General features: G+C 45.5%; 1 protein-coding gene across 1 annotated transcript; it reads right to left on the minus strand.

Moving 5' to 3' along the window:
* Positions 1-9,614: 9,614 nt before the first annotated feature.
* On the minus strand, positions 9,615-16,116 carry MCIDAS (multiciliate differentiation and DNA synthesis associated cell cycle protein). The gene is made up of 7 exons (XM_059416623.1): positions 16,000-16,116; positions 15,816-15,912; positions 15,545-15,636; positions 12,254-12,326; positions 11,461-11,684; positions 10,542-10,652; positions 9,615-10,292 (listed from the first exon to the last, which is right to left on the minus strand). The coding sequence occupies exons 1-7, from the start codon at positions 16,114-16,116 to the stop codon at positions 9,852-9,854; spliced, it is 1,155 nt and encodes a 384-aa protein (XP_059272606.1). The 3' UTR covers positions 9,615-9,851.
* Between the last annotated feature and the right edge of the window lie 1,768 nt (positions 16,117-17,884).

Raw genomic sequence — 17,884 nt, forward strand, 5'->3', positions numbered from 1 at the left:
CTCCCAGAAGAGAAAATATTTCTTGAGTACATAATTTTTAAACTAAACTCAGAAAAAAAGCCATTCTTCTGTTATAGATATGACTTTTAGATGTTCAAATTTCTTTATGCCACAATGATATAAATATTTTTCTGTAACATAGCTGTTCTCATCATTCATTGAGCAATTTTGAATTCATTTCAAAATTCCCATAAAAGTAAGCCTGATACATAACCCCATTCCCTTAGCCTGTCTCTCTTGCCAAGCTCTTCTCCACTTACTTCTCCTTTCCATTCCCCTCACGTAGCAGAGCTCTCCATTCCTGGTATACATGGATTATGGTTAAGCCACTTACTGTGGAGTGTTTACTTTTAAGAATAGGTATCAGCAAAACTTTCTAAATTTAAATGCAAACATGTCACGTTCAGTCGAGAAACAAAAGAACCTAAAGCTAAAGTTTCTCTAAGTAGTAGCACCTGTAAGTTCTTTATTTGTTGTTGAATTTGCAGTTTTACATTTTGTTTGTTCAATACTGGCCTTCATCGTGTTGTCATGGTAATGTTCTGATTTTACTTTTTAGTTTTTGCTAATTGATGGTTTCCTAAACATTGCAGAAAAACTTAGCTTTAATTTCTCCCCTCCAGTCTAATATGTTTAAAGTTTATTATTCAAAGACAGGGAAACGTTGAATTGGAGGAACAAAGTTAAGAAAAAAATGGGAAGGATTTTTTCTTTGAAGTCTTAAAATTTACAAAGAGATTCATTTAACAAGACTCATTGAAGTGGGAGCAAAGCTAGGAATCAATTGTAGAGGCATTCATTCATTGATCTGCCTTGATCCATTTTTTCCTTCATCTGTAATAATAGTAATTAGCCTATATGCTGAACTATTACAAAAATAATAATAGGGTATAGAGGATGTCATTGTAAAGCTTTAGGCAAAAGCCAAATATTAGTAAAATGAAACCAAACATAATGAACATTATTCTGCTCAGTTATGTTTGGGCATAGATAAAAAGAAGACATGCCCCAGAGAAAGACATATACTATATGATTTCACTCATATGTGGAATTTAAGAAACAAAGGGAAAAAAGATAAAGAAACCAAAAAAAAAAAACCAAAAACCAGACTCTTACCTATAGAGAACAGAGGGTTACCAGAGGGGAGGTAGGTAGGGGATGGGTAAGGGTGATTAAAAGTACAGTAATACCTTGATGAGCACTGAGCAATATACGGAATTGTTGAAAGCTCTATTGGACACCTGAAATTAATGCAGCACTGTATGTTAACTACACTGGAACTTAAAAATAAATGATTGTTAAAAAGACATAACCAGCTTAGATTTAGAAATAATATTGGGTCTCACAGAGGAAGATAATTTTTTACTATTTTCTTTGTTTAACTTAGAGTTGATAGGATGGATGGATGGATGGTTGGGTGGAAAAACAGTGACAGAATTAAGATAGAAATGTTATGGAGAAAAGAGACAAATCTCTCATGCAGAAAAACTCCAAATAATTTGTATAGATGCTCTACCCCAAGGAGGGACAATACACCTCCCCGTTTCTTTCTTTTTTTTTTTTTTAAAGATATGTATTTATTGGAGGGGAGGGGAGGAACAGAGGGAGAGGGACAGAGAATCTTCAGCAGACTTCATGCTCAGTGTGGGGCTGACCCATGGCTCAATCTCACAACACTGAGATCAAAACCTGAGCCAAAAACAAGGGTCAGCGCTTAACAAACTGTGCCATTCAGCCACCTCCACAACTCATTTGTTTTTTCTTAAAATTTTATATATTTATTAAGAGAAAGAGACAGAGAGCATGAGCAGGGGAAGGGGCAGGGAGAGAGGGAGAAGCAGATTTCCCTGCTGAGCAGAGAGCCAGATGTGGGGCTTGGTCGCAGAGCCTGGAGATCATGACCTGAGCCAAGGCAGACCCAGGCACCCCCAACTCTCCATTTCTTAAGGGTAGGCTCCATTTACTAGTTGCACAGGGATAAAAGGAAGAAAGAGTAACTTTATAGTGAAGGAAACTGATGAACATTTCATGGTCAGGTAACACTCAACAGTCATAAATTACATTGACAAAATGTACACTTGGCATAGTGTGATGAAAATGGAACTTTTCCTACATAACCTTCTACCCCTCTAATCATGATAAAAACATTAGATACATTTCAGTAGTGGGGGGCATTTTATAATATATGTGACTGGGCGCCTGAGTGGCTCAGTGGGTTAAAGCCTCTGCCTTCGGCTCAGGTCATTATCCCAAGGTCCTGGAATCGAGCCCCGCATCGGAGTCTTTGCTCAGCAGTGAGCCTGCTTCCTCCTCTCTCTCTGCCTGCCTCTCTGCCTACTTGGGATCTCTGTCTGCCAAATAAATAAATAAAATCTTTTAAAAATATATTTTAAAAATAAATAAAATAAAATATACCTGACCAGCACTTCTCAAAACTGCCAAGGACAACAAAAACAAAAAGTGTTAGAAACTGCCACAGACAAGGTAAATGTAAGGAGTCATGACAACTATTTTGGGTGGGATCCTAGAATAGAAAAAAAGACATTAGGTAAAAACTGAGGAAATTTGAATAAAATATGAACTTTTGTTTATAATAATGTATCACCATGGCTCATTAAATGTTACCAAATGTATTATATTAACATGTTAATATGGAAGCTGTATGCCAGGGGATATATGGGAACTCTGTAGATCTTCTTAATTTTTCTATAAATCTAAAACTACTCTAGAAAAGTTTATTTAGAAATACATATAAATGTTATATATATCAAATCAAACCAAATTACATCAAAATATCATAGTCTAAATTCAACAGATAATTTAAGTTTTGTTTGTTTGTTTGTTTGACAGAGAGATCACAAGTAGGCAGAGAAGCAGGCAGAGCGTGGTGGGGGTGGAGAACAGGCTCCCCGCTGAGCAGAGAGCCCCATGTGGGGCTCGATCCCAGGACCCTGGGATCATGACCTGAGCCGAAGGCAGAGGCTTTAACCCACTGAGCCACTCAGGCGCCCCTCAACAGATAATTTCTACCTCTTCCACTCATTTATGCCTGCATCTTGTTGATACCAAAGTAAAGAAAATTAAAGTAAAACATTAAGTTAACTAAGTCATATGCAGGGTATGTACTAAACATATGAATGACTGACTTCTCTTTTTAAGTTTTCAGAAGATTTAATATTGTTTCTGGAGAAGTTAGCTTAGCTGCAGTAAAAGTGAAATTATATTCACTGGTTTTACTTCTCCCTTTCTGATCCTTGTGACTTTTCTTTTCCTTGAATTATTAAACTGGCTAGAACTTCTAGTATACTGTTAGCTAAAAATGAGCTTGTTCACAGATGAGAACATTTATGGGGGAGAGACATTGTATTGTTAGCTTTATAGTGTATATTGATGATATGTTTATAACAGTAGCAGAAGGATAAGGAGATGATCAACAGAATGATACTTTCAGAGTTTTGGAAGTTTCACTTGAAGTCACTCACAACATTCATTTTTAGTAATAAACTGAAGAGGCACATTTTAATCCCTTGATTAGCAACCCCTTATAGAAAAGATACAAACAGGGGTGCCTGGGTGGTTCAGTGGGTTAAGCCTCTGCCTTTGGCTTGGGTCATGATCTTGGGTCCTGGGATCGAGCCCCACATCTGGCTCTCTGCTCAGGGGGAGCCTGCTTCTCCCTCTCTCTGCCTGCCTCTCCACCTACTGGTGATCTCTCTCTCTCTCTCTCTGTGAAATAAATAAATTAAATATTAAAAAAAAAAAAGAAAGAAAGAAAAAGAAAAGATGCAAACAGATGCCTGAGTAGCCCCGTTGTTAAGCCTCTGCCTTTGGCTCACGTCATGATCCCAGGATCCTGGGATTGAGCCCCACATCAGGCTCCCTGCTTCTTAGGAAGCCTGTTCTCCCTCTACCACTCTCTCTGCTTGTGTTCCCTCTCTCGTTGCAAAAAAATAAAATCTTTAAAAAAAAATGCAAACAGATACAACTAAAAGACCACCAGGGAAGTTAAAATGGAATACTAAAAATTTTATTAAGTGAAGGCAAGTAAGAAGAAATAGAGGAACAAAAAAAAAGTGTATATAAGACAAATAAAAAGCAAATGGCAAAATGGTGGACCAACTGTAACAATAATTTCATTAAATGTAAATGAACTAAACACTACATATAAAAGACTGATATTGTCAGACTGGATAAAAAAGCAAGAAGCTTGAATATGTTCTCTATATATCCTGAATTTAAAGATAAGAAATAGGGGCACTTAGGTGGCTCAGTAGGTTAAAGCCTCTGCCTTCAGCTCAGGTCATGATCCCAAGGTCCTGGGATCAAGCCCTGCATCAGGCTCTCTGCTCAGCAGGGAGCCTGCTTCCTCCTCTCTCTCTGCCTGCTTCTCTGCCTGCTTGTGATCTCTGTCTGTCAAATAAATAAATAAAATTTTTGAAAAAAATAAAATAAAGATAAGAAATAGGGCGCCTGGGTGGCTCAGTGGGTTAAGCCTCTACCTTCAGCTCGGGTCATGATCTCAGGGTCCTGGGATCGAGGCCTGTATCAGGCTCTCTGCTCCATAGGAACCTGCTTTCCCCTCTTTCTCTGCCTCTCTGCCTACTTGTGATCACTCTCTGTGTCAAATAAATAAAATCTTAAAAAAAAAAAGATAAGAAATAAATTGCAAATAAAACAAAAGAAAAAATATTCTAAGGGCGCCTGGCTGGCTCAGTCATAAGAGCATTTGATTCTTGATCTCTGAGTTGTGAGTTTGAGCCCCATGTTGAGTATAGAGATCGTGTAAATAAAAACTTTTAAAATTCCATATATATAGAAGAGTAGGAGCAACTATGTTGATCCAGGCAAAATACATTTTAAGACAAATATATGACCATAGAAACTCTCCATAATAATAGAAAAGGCCAATACCTTAAAATATATATAATAATTATAAATACATGTACCTTAATATGTGTGCCTAATAAACTTCACAGTATGTAAAGCAAAAGTTGACAGAATGAAAGGGAAAAATAGACAATTTCAAAATTAGAGTTGAGTATTTTAATAGGATTTGAATAGACAGAAAAAACAAAAATCAGTAAGGATATAGATGATCTGAACAAAAATATCAACCGCCTAATCTAATTGACATTTAAAGTACACTACACTCAGTAAATTAAGAATTCACATTCTTTTCAAATCATGTTATATGTACCAATTTATTTTTTTTAAAGATTTTATTTATTTGACAGACAGAGATCACAAGTAGGCAGAGAGGCAGGCAGAGAGAGAGGGGAGGAAGCAGGCTCCCCACGGAGCAGAGAGCCCTATGTGGGGCTCGATCCCAGGACCCTGGGACCATGACCTGAGCTGAAGGGAGAGGCTTTAACCCACTGAGCCACCCATGTGCCCCTATGTACCAATTTAGAACATAAACATGCCAGTAAACAAATCTCAGTGATTTCAAAACATCAAAATCTTAATATTTTCTTTAACTGAAGCAGAACTAAATATTGATGCTGTCGCAATGAGTTAAAGTAGAACCTTTGCAGGTAAGGCTCACATGTTTTGTACTGTTTCCAGACCTCTCCAGGTAATTCTAACAGTGAGCTGGTGTTAAAAACCAGTGATTTGGGGATATGGCAGCAACTAGCAAGGGAAAGAGCTGAAAGAGACCTTTTTAAAAATGGTTGCGTCTGGTGAGTACATTGACAATGGGAGATGCAGATCATTACTTCATTTAAGTTATTTTTTTAAAGATTTTATTTATTTGACAGATCACAAGTAGGCAGAGAGGCAGGCAGAGAGAGAGGGGGAAGCAGGCTCCCTGCTGATCAGAGAGCCAGTGAGATCTCCATCTCAATCCCAGGACCTGATCATGACCTGAGCTAAAGGCAGAGGCTTAACCCACTGACCCAGGCGCCCCCTGTTATTTTATTTCTTAACCGTGCGTGTATTGCTTTGATAAAATTTCAAATTTACTACTTAAAATTTCTTCCCGTAAGGCGAAGTCCCCGGGTTCCCTTATGTAAATGGATTTTCCACTGTTTTTCTCTATCTCTGATAGGTACCTCTCCCAATTTTAAATTACAGATTTATGTGTTTGCAGGTTATTATTTGTCTCATTCCCTAGCTTCCTACACCTGCTGTATTTACCAACGTATACCCAACACCTAGCACACAGGAAGTATCCAGTATACACTGATTAAATTGGTGAATTATTAAATGGGAGATTTATTTTTCATTTCTACAACAAATATGTATCACTGCTATGGTATAATATATACTGTTACAAAGGGAAAATAATGTACTTTTAATGTAAATATATAAATGAGAATGGAATGTGGTATCCACATTCACGCTTGCTTAAATTCCTTTCCTGGTTCAGCCGTTAGAGATTAAAGAAATACAAACAATTTTCAAGGCTCATTTTACATTAATTACATCAGGCTTTCTTGTTTTCTGAGATCTTATGCTCTTATTTTACACATTCTTATATAAATATTTTTGTAAAATCTAAAGATTTGTAGGGAATGGGATGCCTGGGTGGCTCAGTCCTTAAGCATCTGCCCATCTGCCTTGGGCTCAGGTCATGATCTCAGGGTCCTGGGATGGAGCCCCACATCATGCTCCCTGCTCAGCGGGAAGCCTGCTTCTCCCTCTACCACCCCCCTACCCCCACCCCCGCTTGTGTTCCCTCTCTGGCTGTGCGTCTGTCAAATAAATAAAATATTTTATAAATAAATAAATAGTAAATAATAAATAAATAAATGTATGTATGTATGTTTGTAGGGAAGATGGAGACACTAAGATTAAACCTTTTTGGGGCACTGCAGTGGCTCCGTCAGTTAAGCGTCCGGCTCTTGATTTGGGCTCAGGTCAGGATCCTGGTCCTGGTCCTCCACACTCATTGGGGAACCTGCTTGAGGATTCTCTCTCTCCTGCTCCCTCTGGCCCCCACCCCTGCTCTCTCTGTTTCTCACTCTCTAAAATAAAAATAAATAAATCTTTTTAAAAAGATCAAACCTTTCTGTTTAGAAGTAACTCTTTATGTGTATTACTTTGGAATAGATGATTTGCTAATTTAGGGAAAGATTAAATTCTCTCTCACTCCCTTCTCTGTTCTATTCTATGTACTCTAACCTCCAGTGACACTAAATTGACCTAGGTTTGTGAGGAAGATGACAGCTATGACATCTAGTGACATTTAGAAACATCTCCCTCCCACCAATTCCTGCCACCTAGTACAGTGAATGGTGAAAGCCAGTCTACAGTAGGTTTTTTCTTATTATATTTTTTCAAATGTTATTAATATTCACAAGGAGAAGATGCCTTAATTTCGATCATAGCTTTATGACCTTTTATTCACACCAAATTATGAGCATGAGGCATCAAAGGATGTATTGGACTAGTTTTGACTTTGCAGCAAGTATGCAAGTCCCCGCCACTGTGATGATGGGCACACGTTTACCATCTATACTGTATGTCAAACCAAATAGCATATTCATCTGTTAACAAAAGCCACACTGTGTTCTGTTTTAAAAATTGAGCAATAATATTATTTCCTTTGGAATTAACTGAAATTTAAGATTTGCAATAGGTTGATGAGATTCACTTACATAAAAGTAATATTTACAAAGATTAATAGCAATTTAATCTATCATAGTGTTTAAAGTTTTTCATTTCCTCAAAAAAATAACTCCAAAAAAAAAAGAAAAGGAAAAAGGAAAAATTTTACGAGACCAGTGCTCTAACCCCTGAGCTACAGAGCCCTGCTGGAAAAAGGAAAAATTTTAAAACTACAGTATAATAAGGTTATAGCATCCATCACAAGGCCTCTGACTCTTGTATTTTTTTTTTAAAGATTTTATTTATTTAACAGAGACAGAAAGAGAAAGCACAAGCAGGGAGAGTGGCAGGCAGAGGAAGAGGGAGAAGCAGCTTCCCCGCTGAGCAGAGAGCCCAATGCTCTACTCTGGGCTCAATCCCAGAACCCTGGGATCATGACCTGATCGAAAGGCAGACACCTAACTGAGCCACCCAGGCACACCTCTTGTAAGTATATTTTTAGAAGAGCTTATACTGCAGGAGTTACTGCCTTCCGTGCAAATAGAAACTACTGTTGGTTTCCCCCACAGCTTTGAGATTAATGAAGAGTTATATCCCTCAGGCACCAACCCCTTGACTTTCAGCCCTAACCCAAAAAGTCTCCGTTGTCCGTGTATTGGGAAAAAAGGAGAGGGGCTGCCTGCTTGTCATTTGTCAGTCTCTTTCTGTGGATTGTTGCTCAGGACAAGTTAAGGGTCTTTGTTTGTTTGTTGTTTTTGGTTTTTTTGAGCCTGAACTTCAGTAATTTTATATATAAGCTGATGAAAATAATTTTCAACTGTTCAGTGTACTTTTAGTCAATTTGTTAGACAAAATATGAGGAAATGTGGTCTATTTTATCACTTTTTTTTCTCCTAAATACAGATAACAGTACATAGGACAAACTGGAGGAGCGGGTTCTGCCACCCTGCCCAGCTCCCCTGTTACCTGATATCACCACTTAGATGGCAGAACGAGCAATGTGAGGTAACAGGCTTGGAAACTTGCCCACGCTGAGGACACAGAAAGAAATAACTCTTGTGTTGAGAAATGGGAAGGTTGGGAAAAATCACTATTTGACATATATATGCCAGTCACATAATTTCACAATAGACTAGAAAACACACACACACACACACACACACACACACACAAAAGGAAAGAGAAAAAAAGTCAAAGTGAAGGCACTAAATAATGTGTAAGTTTTTCTTAGAAGATCAGCCGTAGAAATATATGACATGAATGTGCACCACAGTTTTATCTATGGAATTCAAATAGGTTTACCAATATTTCCACACTTTGTTTCTGGTACATGTGCATGTGCACCTGCACATGCTCGCATGCACAGACACGCACACATGCGCACACACACACACACACATAAAAATATATATTCTTTTTCATGTGAAACATGCCATTTTCTTAAAACTTATATTTTTTATTAACCAAGTTTGCTTTCTGTGTGATTCTTCTGTTCAGACATATAAACTATAATTAATATAAATGTATGCCATAAATCTTACAAAATTATATGAATGATCATTACAAACAAATGTATTTAGTACCTATTTTGTAGATAGCCCATTTCCTCTGAGCGTCTACATTTTTCTCTACTTTGTTGCCCGAAAGCAAGTATGTTGGCTTCTCTCCTAACTTTTTATTCTTCCAGCCAGAACAAAAGCTTTCAAAAGTAAGATAATTAAGGGTCCTTAGGACCAGAGAAAGTTGCGTGATGTAATGAAGCATTCACTCAGAAACCTGGCTTCTGGACCTACGATCTTTAAATAACTAGTGAGAAAGACTGGAAATTCCCAATAAATGCTGCTGCTTATGGAAAATTACTTAATCTCTTCGAGCCTACTTTTCCTTCTTATAAAAGTAGGGGATTATATAATTATAAAATAGCTAAGTACATTTTAAGTCCTTCTCGTTCTAAAAGTCTATCATTCAAAGCTCTTAAAAATAACCTTGAAAATTGATATTATGTGTGTTTACACACACACACACACACACACACGTTTACACACACACACACACACACACACACACACACACACACAGTGAAAGGGGAAGGAATATACAGTATTTTATACCAGGACTTCACAAGTACATCATTATCTAGACCTTTTTTTGGTTCCTGAAAAGTTTCAGAGTGGCGTTCGCCCAGCAGGGGGAGCTCTTCTGAGAAGCCAGGTTCAGGAAAACGTTGCAGCTACTCCCACTTAACCTTCAGGCGCTTCAGTTCGGATACAGGGCAGTGTTTGGGGCCACCACAACCCAGCTCAACTGGGGACCCAGCGGAATTTGTAACCCCCGTTGGCTGTCCGAATGGTGAAGGCATTGCCCTGGGGGAAAGCGAGGGTGCGGATGGTGCTGTGGCTGCGGATGGGAGTGCTGAAGGAGCCGCCTTCTTCCAACTCACTGTGGCTCAAGTTGAGCGCGCTCCGGCTGCAGTCTGTGCGCAACCCCCGGAAGCTGCCGTGCAGGTGCCCCGGCTTGCCTTCGCTCTTCGCGGGCTCCGGCTGTAGCCGGAGGCGCTTGGGGTCGCGGCTCTGCAGCGCTTCATCGCAGCGCTCGGAAATCTCCCTCAGGATGGCGTCCACTTCCGCGCAATCCTGCCCGGTAGCACTGAACAACTCCTCCAGGCTCCTTTTGGCTGTCGCCTTGAGCAGGAAGGGCTCGGCTGTCGTTCCACGATCCCGGGACTGCGTGATCATCAGCTTCTACAAAAGATGGGGAGGAGAGCCAAGCTGGGGCCGGCTGGACTCCCCGCGCACTGGGCGTGCAAAGCAGACCCGGGCTCCTCTCGAACTCCGCGGGCTTAGATGCCGGCTGCAGGTGGCTCAGCGAGCTCTCAGCAGCCACCGTCCTTCTCTCAACGGCCCTGGGTCCCAATTCTGGGAACAGGGTGGGAGCTTCATAGGAACATTTCCGACGTCCCGCAGTGTCCCACACGCCCGCACCCCACTTACATCCAGCACCGAGGCCAGGTGCCGGGTCCGACTGGCAAGTTCCTTCAGTTGCACGTTCCGCTCTTTGAGCGAGGCGATCTCCTCCTGTTTCTGGGTCAGTGTCACGTGCAGCTGCAGAAGGAGACCCAAACGTTATGAGGTAGGCCACCGTGGTCGGTCTCATCTGTATACTTGCATGAGTTATACCAGGATCCTAATATCTAATCTGGAACTGGAGACCCAAGGGCACTTGCAATGGTGGGAATAACAACGTTTGTTTGGTTGCCCTTTGTTTTTACAAATCACTTAGACAAAACGTATCTCAATCTTCAGTGTAGCATGGTGGTGAAGAGTACGGACTTGGGCAAGAAGCAGATACAGGGTCTGCCTCTGAAGTTCAATCTTCCTATACCTCAGTTTCATAACCTGTAACATGGGGTAGTAAGGGTATCTTATTCAGTGGTTGTAAGTATTAGAAGAAAAAGTAAATCGATAAGCACAATACCAGGCGTATAAAGCCTTCGGTAAATACTGGTGTCCTTATTAAAAATCAATCTGGGGACGCCTGGGTGGCTCAGTTGGTTAAGCGGCTGCCTTCGGCTCAGGTCATGATCTCAGCGTCTTCGGATCGAGTCCCGCATCGGACTCCTTGCTTAGCGGGAAGCCTGCTTCTCCCTCTGCCTCTGCCTTCCACTCTGCCTGTTCTCTCTTTCTCTCTCTCTGACAAAATAAAATAAAAAATCAATCTGGTCGGGCAGGATTATTCCCACTTACTAAGGCTGTAAACAGGAGAGCCACTGGAGTACGTGAAGCACTGGTCTGTCCACTGGTTGGGACTTACACCCGGGCACAATCCCGCTCCGGCAACCCCCATTTCCACCCAGAGCTCCATACCCTATCCCCAACCCAGGATTCTTGGCGGCCAGCCCAGTGCCCCTACTTGGTTATTCTCAACGAGTGCGTCCCCCAATGCCCTCTGGTTCTGGTCGGCCACCTCCTTCCAGTACTGCTCAGGCGGGGGCACGTCCGGAGGGCGCAGCGGCGGTGACTGCAGGGCCCTTGGGTCCAGCGGCGGAGAGAGACAGGGCCCAAATGGCAATACGTCGCAAGGAGAGAAGGGGAAGTCTCCACCGGCCAGAGGAGGCGACATCAAAGAGGATGAGTCTGAGGAAGAGTGGGAGCTAGGTTTGCCGCCTCAGACTCGTGCCTGGCTAGCTACAGAGACCCAATGCCACGCCTGCCTCGCCGGGTGTAGGGTTTACGTAAAGACTTAAGGGAAGCACCCCTCACTCTGCAATCCCTACTTTTTCCCAGGCTCTTTTTGATATCTTCTTCATACACAGCAGGCGCTCCATATATGCCTATCGAGTTTATCTGAATTCAGACTCCATGGCGGCCTCGGCAAGCCTGCCCCAAGTCACACAGCTCCGCCGTTCTTTACACGCCCGTCCCCCAACCTCTCCTTGACAGCATCACAGAGTAGGGCTCCCTCTCGGAGAACTCAAAGCGTTAGACTGGGAAAGCGCTATAAATTTAGCGATTCATCTCCATTAGAAAGGGTGTTGTCTCATATTTATGGAAGAGCCGGACCCACTGGCGAGTTACTGACGATGTTGACAGGTGCTGCGTTTACCACCTACGCGACCACGAAATCGAAGTCTGAACTAGTTTGATTTGCGGAGTGGGGAACGTCCCCGCCTCCCTTTACTTAACTGCAAGGAGACAGCACTTGCCTGCAATGAGACTGTCCACTGTGTCTCTGAAATCCTGCAGATCGAAGTCCGCTGCCGTCTGCAGAGAATGGTTCTGAAATAAGCCAGAGGTGTAAAATAGTTAACGTCGAGTCCAACAGGTCTGAAGCGCTCCCCAGGCCGACGGTCGCCCTCCCGGGCCTGGCAGCAGGTGTGCACACACCGTAGTTCCGCAACCGAGCCTCCTACCTGAAAATCAAAGCCCCATCCCAGGCTTGGAACCCAGCAGGCTTGCATTGCAATGGTGAGGAGCGGAACAGTCGTAGCAAGGGCCGGGTCCCCGGCGATCCCGAAGAGCGCCGAAACTGTGCGGAGCTGTGTTTGCGGCGGGAGTCCTCCTGCGCTCAGCGTAGTGGCCGGGCGCCCGGCAGCCGGCCGCCCGCAGTCCCCGCGCCGCCTCATTGGCCCGCCACCAGCCAACCAGCTGCCTCCTCACGTGAAGCCCGAGGCGTTCCTCCAGCTCCCGCTGAACCTCTCGTTCAACTTACCTCCAACACGCCAAAGCCGTGCCCTAAGGTAAGGGAACAGGTGTGCGCCCGCTCGGATTTCCCTCCCAAGACCTGACGGCGTGCAGGGGCGTCCAAAGAAATAACGTAAGACCGTGTATCCGGCCGAGGCTCAGTCGCAGCCAAGCCACCTTCTCCCCAAACAGGGAGGGAAAGGGTAGGCTATGATGAGGGAGCAGGCGTGCTATGGAAAGTGCTTCTGTTCAGTGGGCAGCAAGCGTGGACCCTTATTGCTCTTCTGTTTCTCAGCAAGTCAGAGTCCACTTTTTCGGTACGGTGGGAGGCACCTCCCATCTCTTGAACTGGACGCTCTTCCTAGGTTCCCGCAGTGTGCCTGGCTGTGTGATGCCGAGGGAGACAGTGGGAGGCCCTCGTATTCTCTTAATTCGTGGACATTTAGAGTTGACAAAACTCTTTTACGCAGAGTTCCTATGTTAATTCTCACCCAATGTAGGAAGCACGGAGGGCCCAGGAAGTGATCCCTCCCCGTTTGATGAAGAATCTGAAGCTTAGAGAAAGTGAATTGCCTAAAGTCACCCAACTAAGAATTGGGGCTCCTAGAAGGATGGTGACTATTTCAATCTTCTTTCCTCCATACCTCATTGCCTCTAGCGTTTATCTCTTTTTTAAGGAAAGCCCGTCTTCCAATGAAGACAGCACTGGGGAAGAGGAAAGAAATTTCTCGAGGCATATGGTGTGGGGGAATGCATCCAATATGCCCATCAGAAATGCCTATTCTACTGCTTCCACTATTGTTGATTCCTTTGTGTTACTCATACTTATTTCCCCGAAGCCCTTCTCCACTTTTCAAATATTGCTGAGAAGAGGAACTTACTCTGACCCTAACCTTGAAGAAAGTACACGTATTAGCTTTCCTGGAGCTTCAGTCTAGGAGGCCTCAAGCACTAGTTGGGAACTGAGGGTATAAGGGTGGAAGGAGCTTAGAAAGGGCCAAAGCAAATTCTGAAGCACAAGTTCTGCCCTGGTTGAAGGACCCAGAAACAAGACTCATTTTCCAAGGGCTGAAAAGTCTTCCTCTTAATAGAGATTCAGCCAAAGCCCTTACCATGAGGAGGCTTGAGGCTAAGTCAGGAACTGGGGCCCAGGAAATGCTTCCTCCCATGCTATCCCAGGTCCTTGGCTCATTCTGGACCTCAAAAGAACACTTCTCAAGTGCTTCCTCTGGGCTCATCTTACCCAGCAGGAAGGAGGCTAGGAAATTTGACCTGAGCGCACACTGGTCAGGGATCTTCCTCTAAGGGATGTCTTTCCCTTTCTACCAGCTGTGTCTCTCCCCAGGAAAAGTCCTGGACCTCTTGGGCCATCTCACATGAGCTCTATGCTTTGAATCCTAAACTTTGAATCCTACCTTCCCAATTAGATTTAAAAATCTGGGATTTTTCCAAACCACAATGGCAGCCAAAAAAGGGGGGGGGGGGGCTAATACAGAACATGATGTGAAATTTAATTTCTAAATTCTTGAGCAAAAATTCAAGAAAAGCCTGCATGGTTTTCATGACTTGTAAAATAAACATGTTGGAGTAAGACAGTGAATGGGCCTCTGGGTCGGTTGAAAGATGCTCAAGCACTGTCTTTCCTTATTTGAGCATCCAGATCTAAAGAGAAAAACAAACCAGCCTCTACAGGGCAATGCCCACTCTCATCCCTTGCCTTACCCACTCTCTGCTTTCTGTGGCCACCTCCCCTGACTCCATCTGGGCTCTTACCCAATTCTAAAGGCACTTGGGGGAACTCTGGTAGGCGGTGTTCTTCCACCAATCTCAGTTCTCCGAGGTGGTCATATCTTCTGGAGTCTTCAGTGCTGGACGTTTCCCCCATGGACCCATGCCCCCCAGGACCTCCTGCCAGGAAGCTGGAACTGTCACTCCTCCTGTAGGTTGCATCTAGCTAAGACCTCCTGTCCTTCTGGGCACTTCACGTCCAATCAATGGCCATCGATTGCCAGGCAGGCTTCTGGCAACCCAGACACCAATGCTGGGAGGTTCCTTCATCAACCTGGGGAGTGTCAGCCCTTGCAAGTGGTATAAGTGGGGTGGGAGTAGGGAAATCAGCTTTTAAGGAAAAGAAAAAGTCAAATACCTCTTTGCCCCATGAGGGTAAGTGACATGAACCTTTGCAGGGGGAGAAAATGACTTTTTTAAAGTGCCCAAATGCTGAAGAGCCATCTCTGCAGAGAGGAACGTTTGCTGTCAGATCTCTTCCAGAGTTCTTTGTCCTTCGTCCCTCTTCCTCTAAATGTAAACGCTATTCGTCTTTTCCAGTCTTCATGGAGTAGTTACCCGTCGATCTTCACACTCCTTTGATACCAGGGAATGAAAATTGTTAGTGAACGGCCGGGCAGGGATGTTGGGAGCAGGACAAGTAGCAGGTGCCCTGCGCTCCATTTTGCTCCCACCTACTGGCCTGGCTCCTCCGTGCTCAGTCTCCAGATTGCTTTGTCACAGCTCCAGGAAATAGAGGGGGGGGGAGGGAACCGGAGACCCCTTCCCTGGAGGAAAATCCTCCTGGTGAGCCCCTCTGTCCCAAATTGGTCAGAACAGCTCTGAGAATACCGCTGACGCCACAGACCAGGAGGGAAGAAGTTCCGATCCTCAGGGCTGAGATTCCGGCACGACGTCTGCCCCCACTAGCTAAATCTGCCTGCGCGCCAGCCCAAGATGAGCCTCTGCGGAAAGGAACCCCGGAGTCCCCAGTCGGAATTTGGGCTGTTGGAGGCAGCCGGGCTCCGGGAGTTAGGGGGAGATACCTGCGAATCGGTCAAGTCACCACTAGGCGGCGCGTCGGACCCGAGTAGCGAGGAGCAGTCGGCGAGGTCCTGCAGGTCTATGGTGGTGAGGGCTGCGCGGGGAGAACCGGAGACACGCAGGAGGCGGGCCCTGAGTCTCTCCGCCAGAGCTCGCCACTGGCCTCCCGTCAGGACATTGGAGCCCCGGGGAAAAAAGTTCATCTGAGCCGCGCGTGCGCTACCCACCCGGCGCCGGGAACCCGAGGGATCGCGCGGGAGCCGCCAGGCTCACCTGGCAGCGCCGCGGGCTCCGCGTCCCGGGGATCTTCGTATATCGCCACTGGGCTGCTGCCGCTGCAACCAGGAAAGAACTTCCGCGGAGGGGCGAACTAGCCGAACACAAAAACCGTGAGCATGGGTCAGCCTTCGGGCCCCGGAGCGTGCGGACCCTGCCTGGCACCGGCGCGCGGCCCCACCTTCCTCTCTAGCTTCCCGGGCTTGACGAAAGGCCGGCCCCCCAGCTCCAGCATCCTGTTGGGGCAGATGCGGTCGAAGGCTCGGCGTCCCGCCGCGGCGCCTCCGCACGGCTGCATCCTGCCTCCCCGCCGGCTTCGGCCCAGGAACGCGGTGCTGGTTCTGCGGCGGCAGTGGCCGCGGCCGGAATAGCGACCCACAGTCAGCGCCTCGCCTGGCGCCTGCAGGGGTAAGCGCGTGGTCCGGGTGGAGGCGAGGGGGTGGCTGTAGGGGTGCGGAGGGAGGGCCAAGAGGAGAGGGAAGACTGCCGCGAGGGAGGGGCGGCTCGCGCCTGAGCGCCGGAGGTGGCGCCTTCAGCCCCGGACAATCTGCGCGCGGGCGGAGGCGTTAAACCCAACCTGGCAACGCGGCTTCCCCCGGGAGCGGCGAGCGCGGGACCCGGGCCCGCGAGCGCCCTTTTGGGGAGGGTTGGCGCCGCTGCCTCCAGGCAGCACCAGAGTGGGGGAGGAGTGGACGAGCCCCACTGGTCCCTAATACCGCCTTTCCCGTTTCGGATAGCAGGGATGGGAAAGTTAACAACTCTTTCTTCATTTTCTTACCACCCCCAGCCGTAAGGCGCGAAAGAAACGCGGAGTGACACTCGCCAAAGCCCGACTCCGGCATTTCACCGCCCTGTAGGATTTGGTGCGGAGGTAGAATAAGATCGGGGACCGCCGCAGAACTGCCCCCAGATTACAGAAGACCCTTACGCAAGGCTGGTGGTGCACTTCTGGTCTTGACTCACGACTTGCCTTTGGTTTCTCTTTGCCTGATGCCTAGAAGCGCTCCCCGTACCCCTAGCCCCGCACTTCCCCGGGCAGCTACTCCTGCATGTAGCCTTTAAAAGAGAGTCAGTTAAGAAAAAGCGACATCTAAAAATGCTCCTCCCCTTTCGGAAAACGCCTCACTGCATGGTCCCAAATCCCCTAAAACCCCAGTCTCTTTCTCTCCCGAAAGCCTCATTTGGCCACCGCAGCATTTGGCCACTCTGTACACAGCTGGCCTTGGTCGCTCTGAGGAAGTTTTGGCTGCCCTTCCCAAGACCAGGGCCTCTCCCAAGAAGGAGCATCTCTAAATCCCTGGGTGAGGGGATCCCTCAGACCACTCTTAGATATAGCGAATTTGAATAGTCATCTGCAGTTACCTTGGTAACTTCCTATTGGTCACCTTGTTTGTGTCTTATACCAAGTAGTGGTAATGAAAATCCTCTTTTAAAGTGATATGACCCCTTTTTATTTCTCCTTGTTATCTGGATTAATAAAGGCACCTCTTAACAGTGTTGGAGACTGTTCTACAATAGTAGAGCTAGAATAAACTTAGAGATTTTTGGATACATCTATAAATGGGGAGGCCTGGTTGAGGTGAGGTCAGGCAGCTAGAATTGGTGTGGTATCACTGATTGATACCACAATCAATGGGGGGTATCAATGATACCCTCAGTGAGGGGCTCTGACTTTAGGGTCAGAGTACCTGAGGATTGGAACCAGGTGCTCCACCAGATCTTTAGGAAAAGCATAAAATTGGGGCACGTAGCTGGCTCAGTTGGTGGAGCACGTGACTCTTGATCTCAGGATTGTGAGTTCGAACCTCACCTTGGGTATGGAGATTCCTTTTTTTTTTTTTTTTCTTAAAACTGTATTTGAGAGAGAGCACAAGCAGGGGAGAGGGGCCAAGAGGAAGAAGCAGATTCCCCACCAAGGAGGGAGCCCGATGTGGGACCCAGCCTCAGGATTTTGGGATCATGACCGGAGCCAAACAGATGTCCAACTGACTGAGTCACCCAGTCATCCCTGGATGACTATAAAAAATTAAGTTTTTAAGAAAAGAAAATCATAACGCTAACTTCAG

Source organism: Mustela nigripes, chromosome 12 (genome assembly GCF_022355385.1).
Source record: "Mustela nigripes isolate SB6536 chromosome 12, MUSNIG.SB6536, whole genome shotgun sequence".
Lineage (NCBI taxonomy): Eukaryota > Metazoa > Chordata > Mammalia > Carnivora > Mustelidae > Mustela > Mustela nigripes.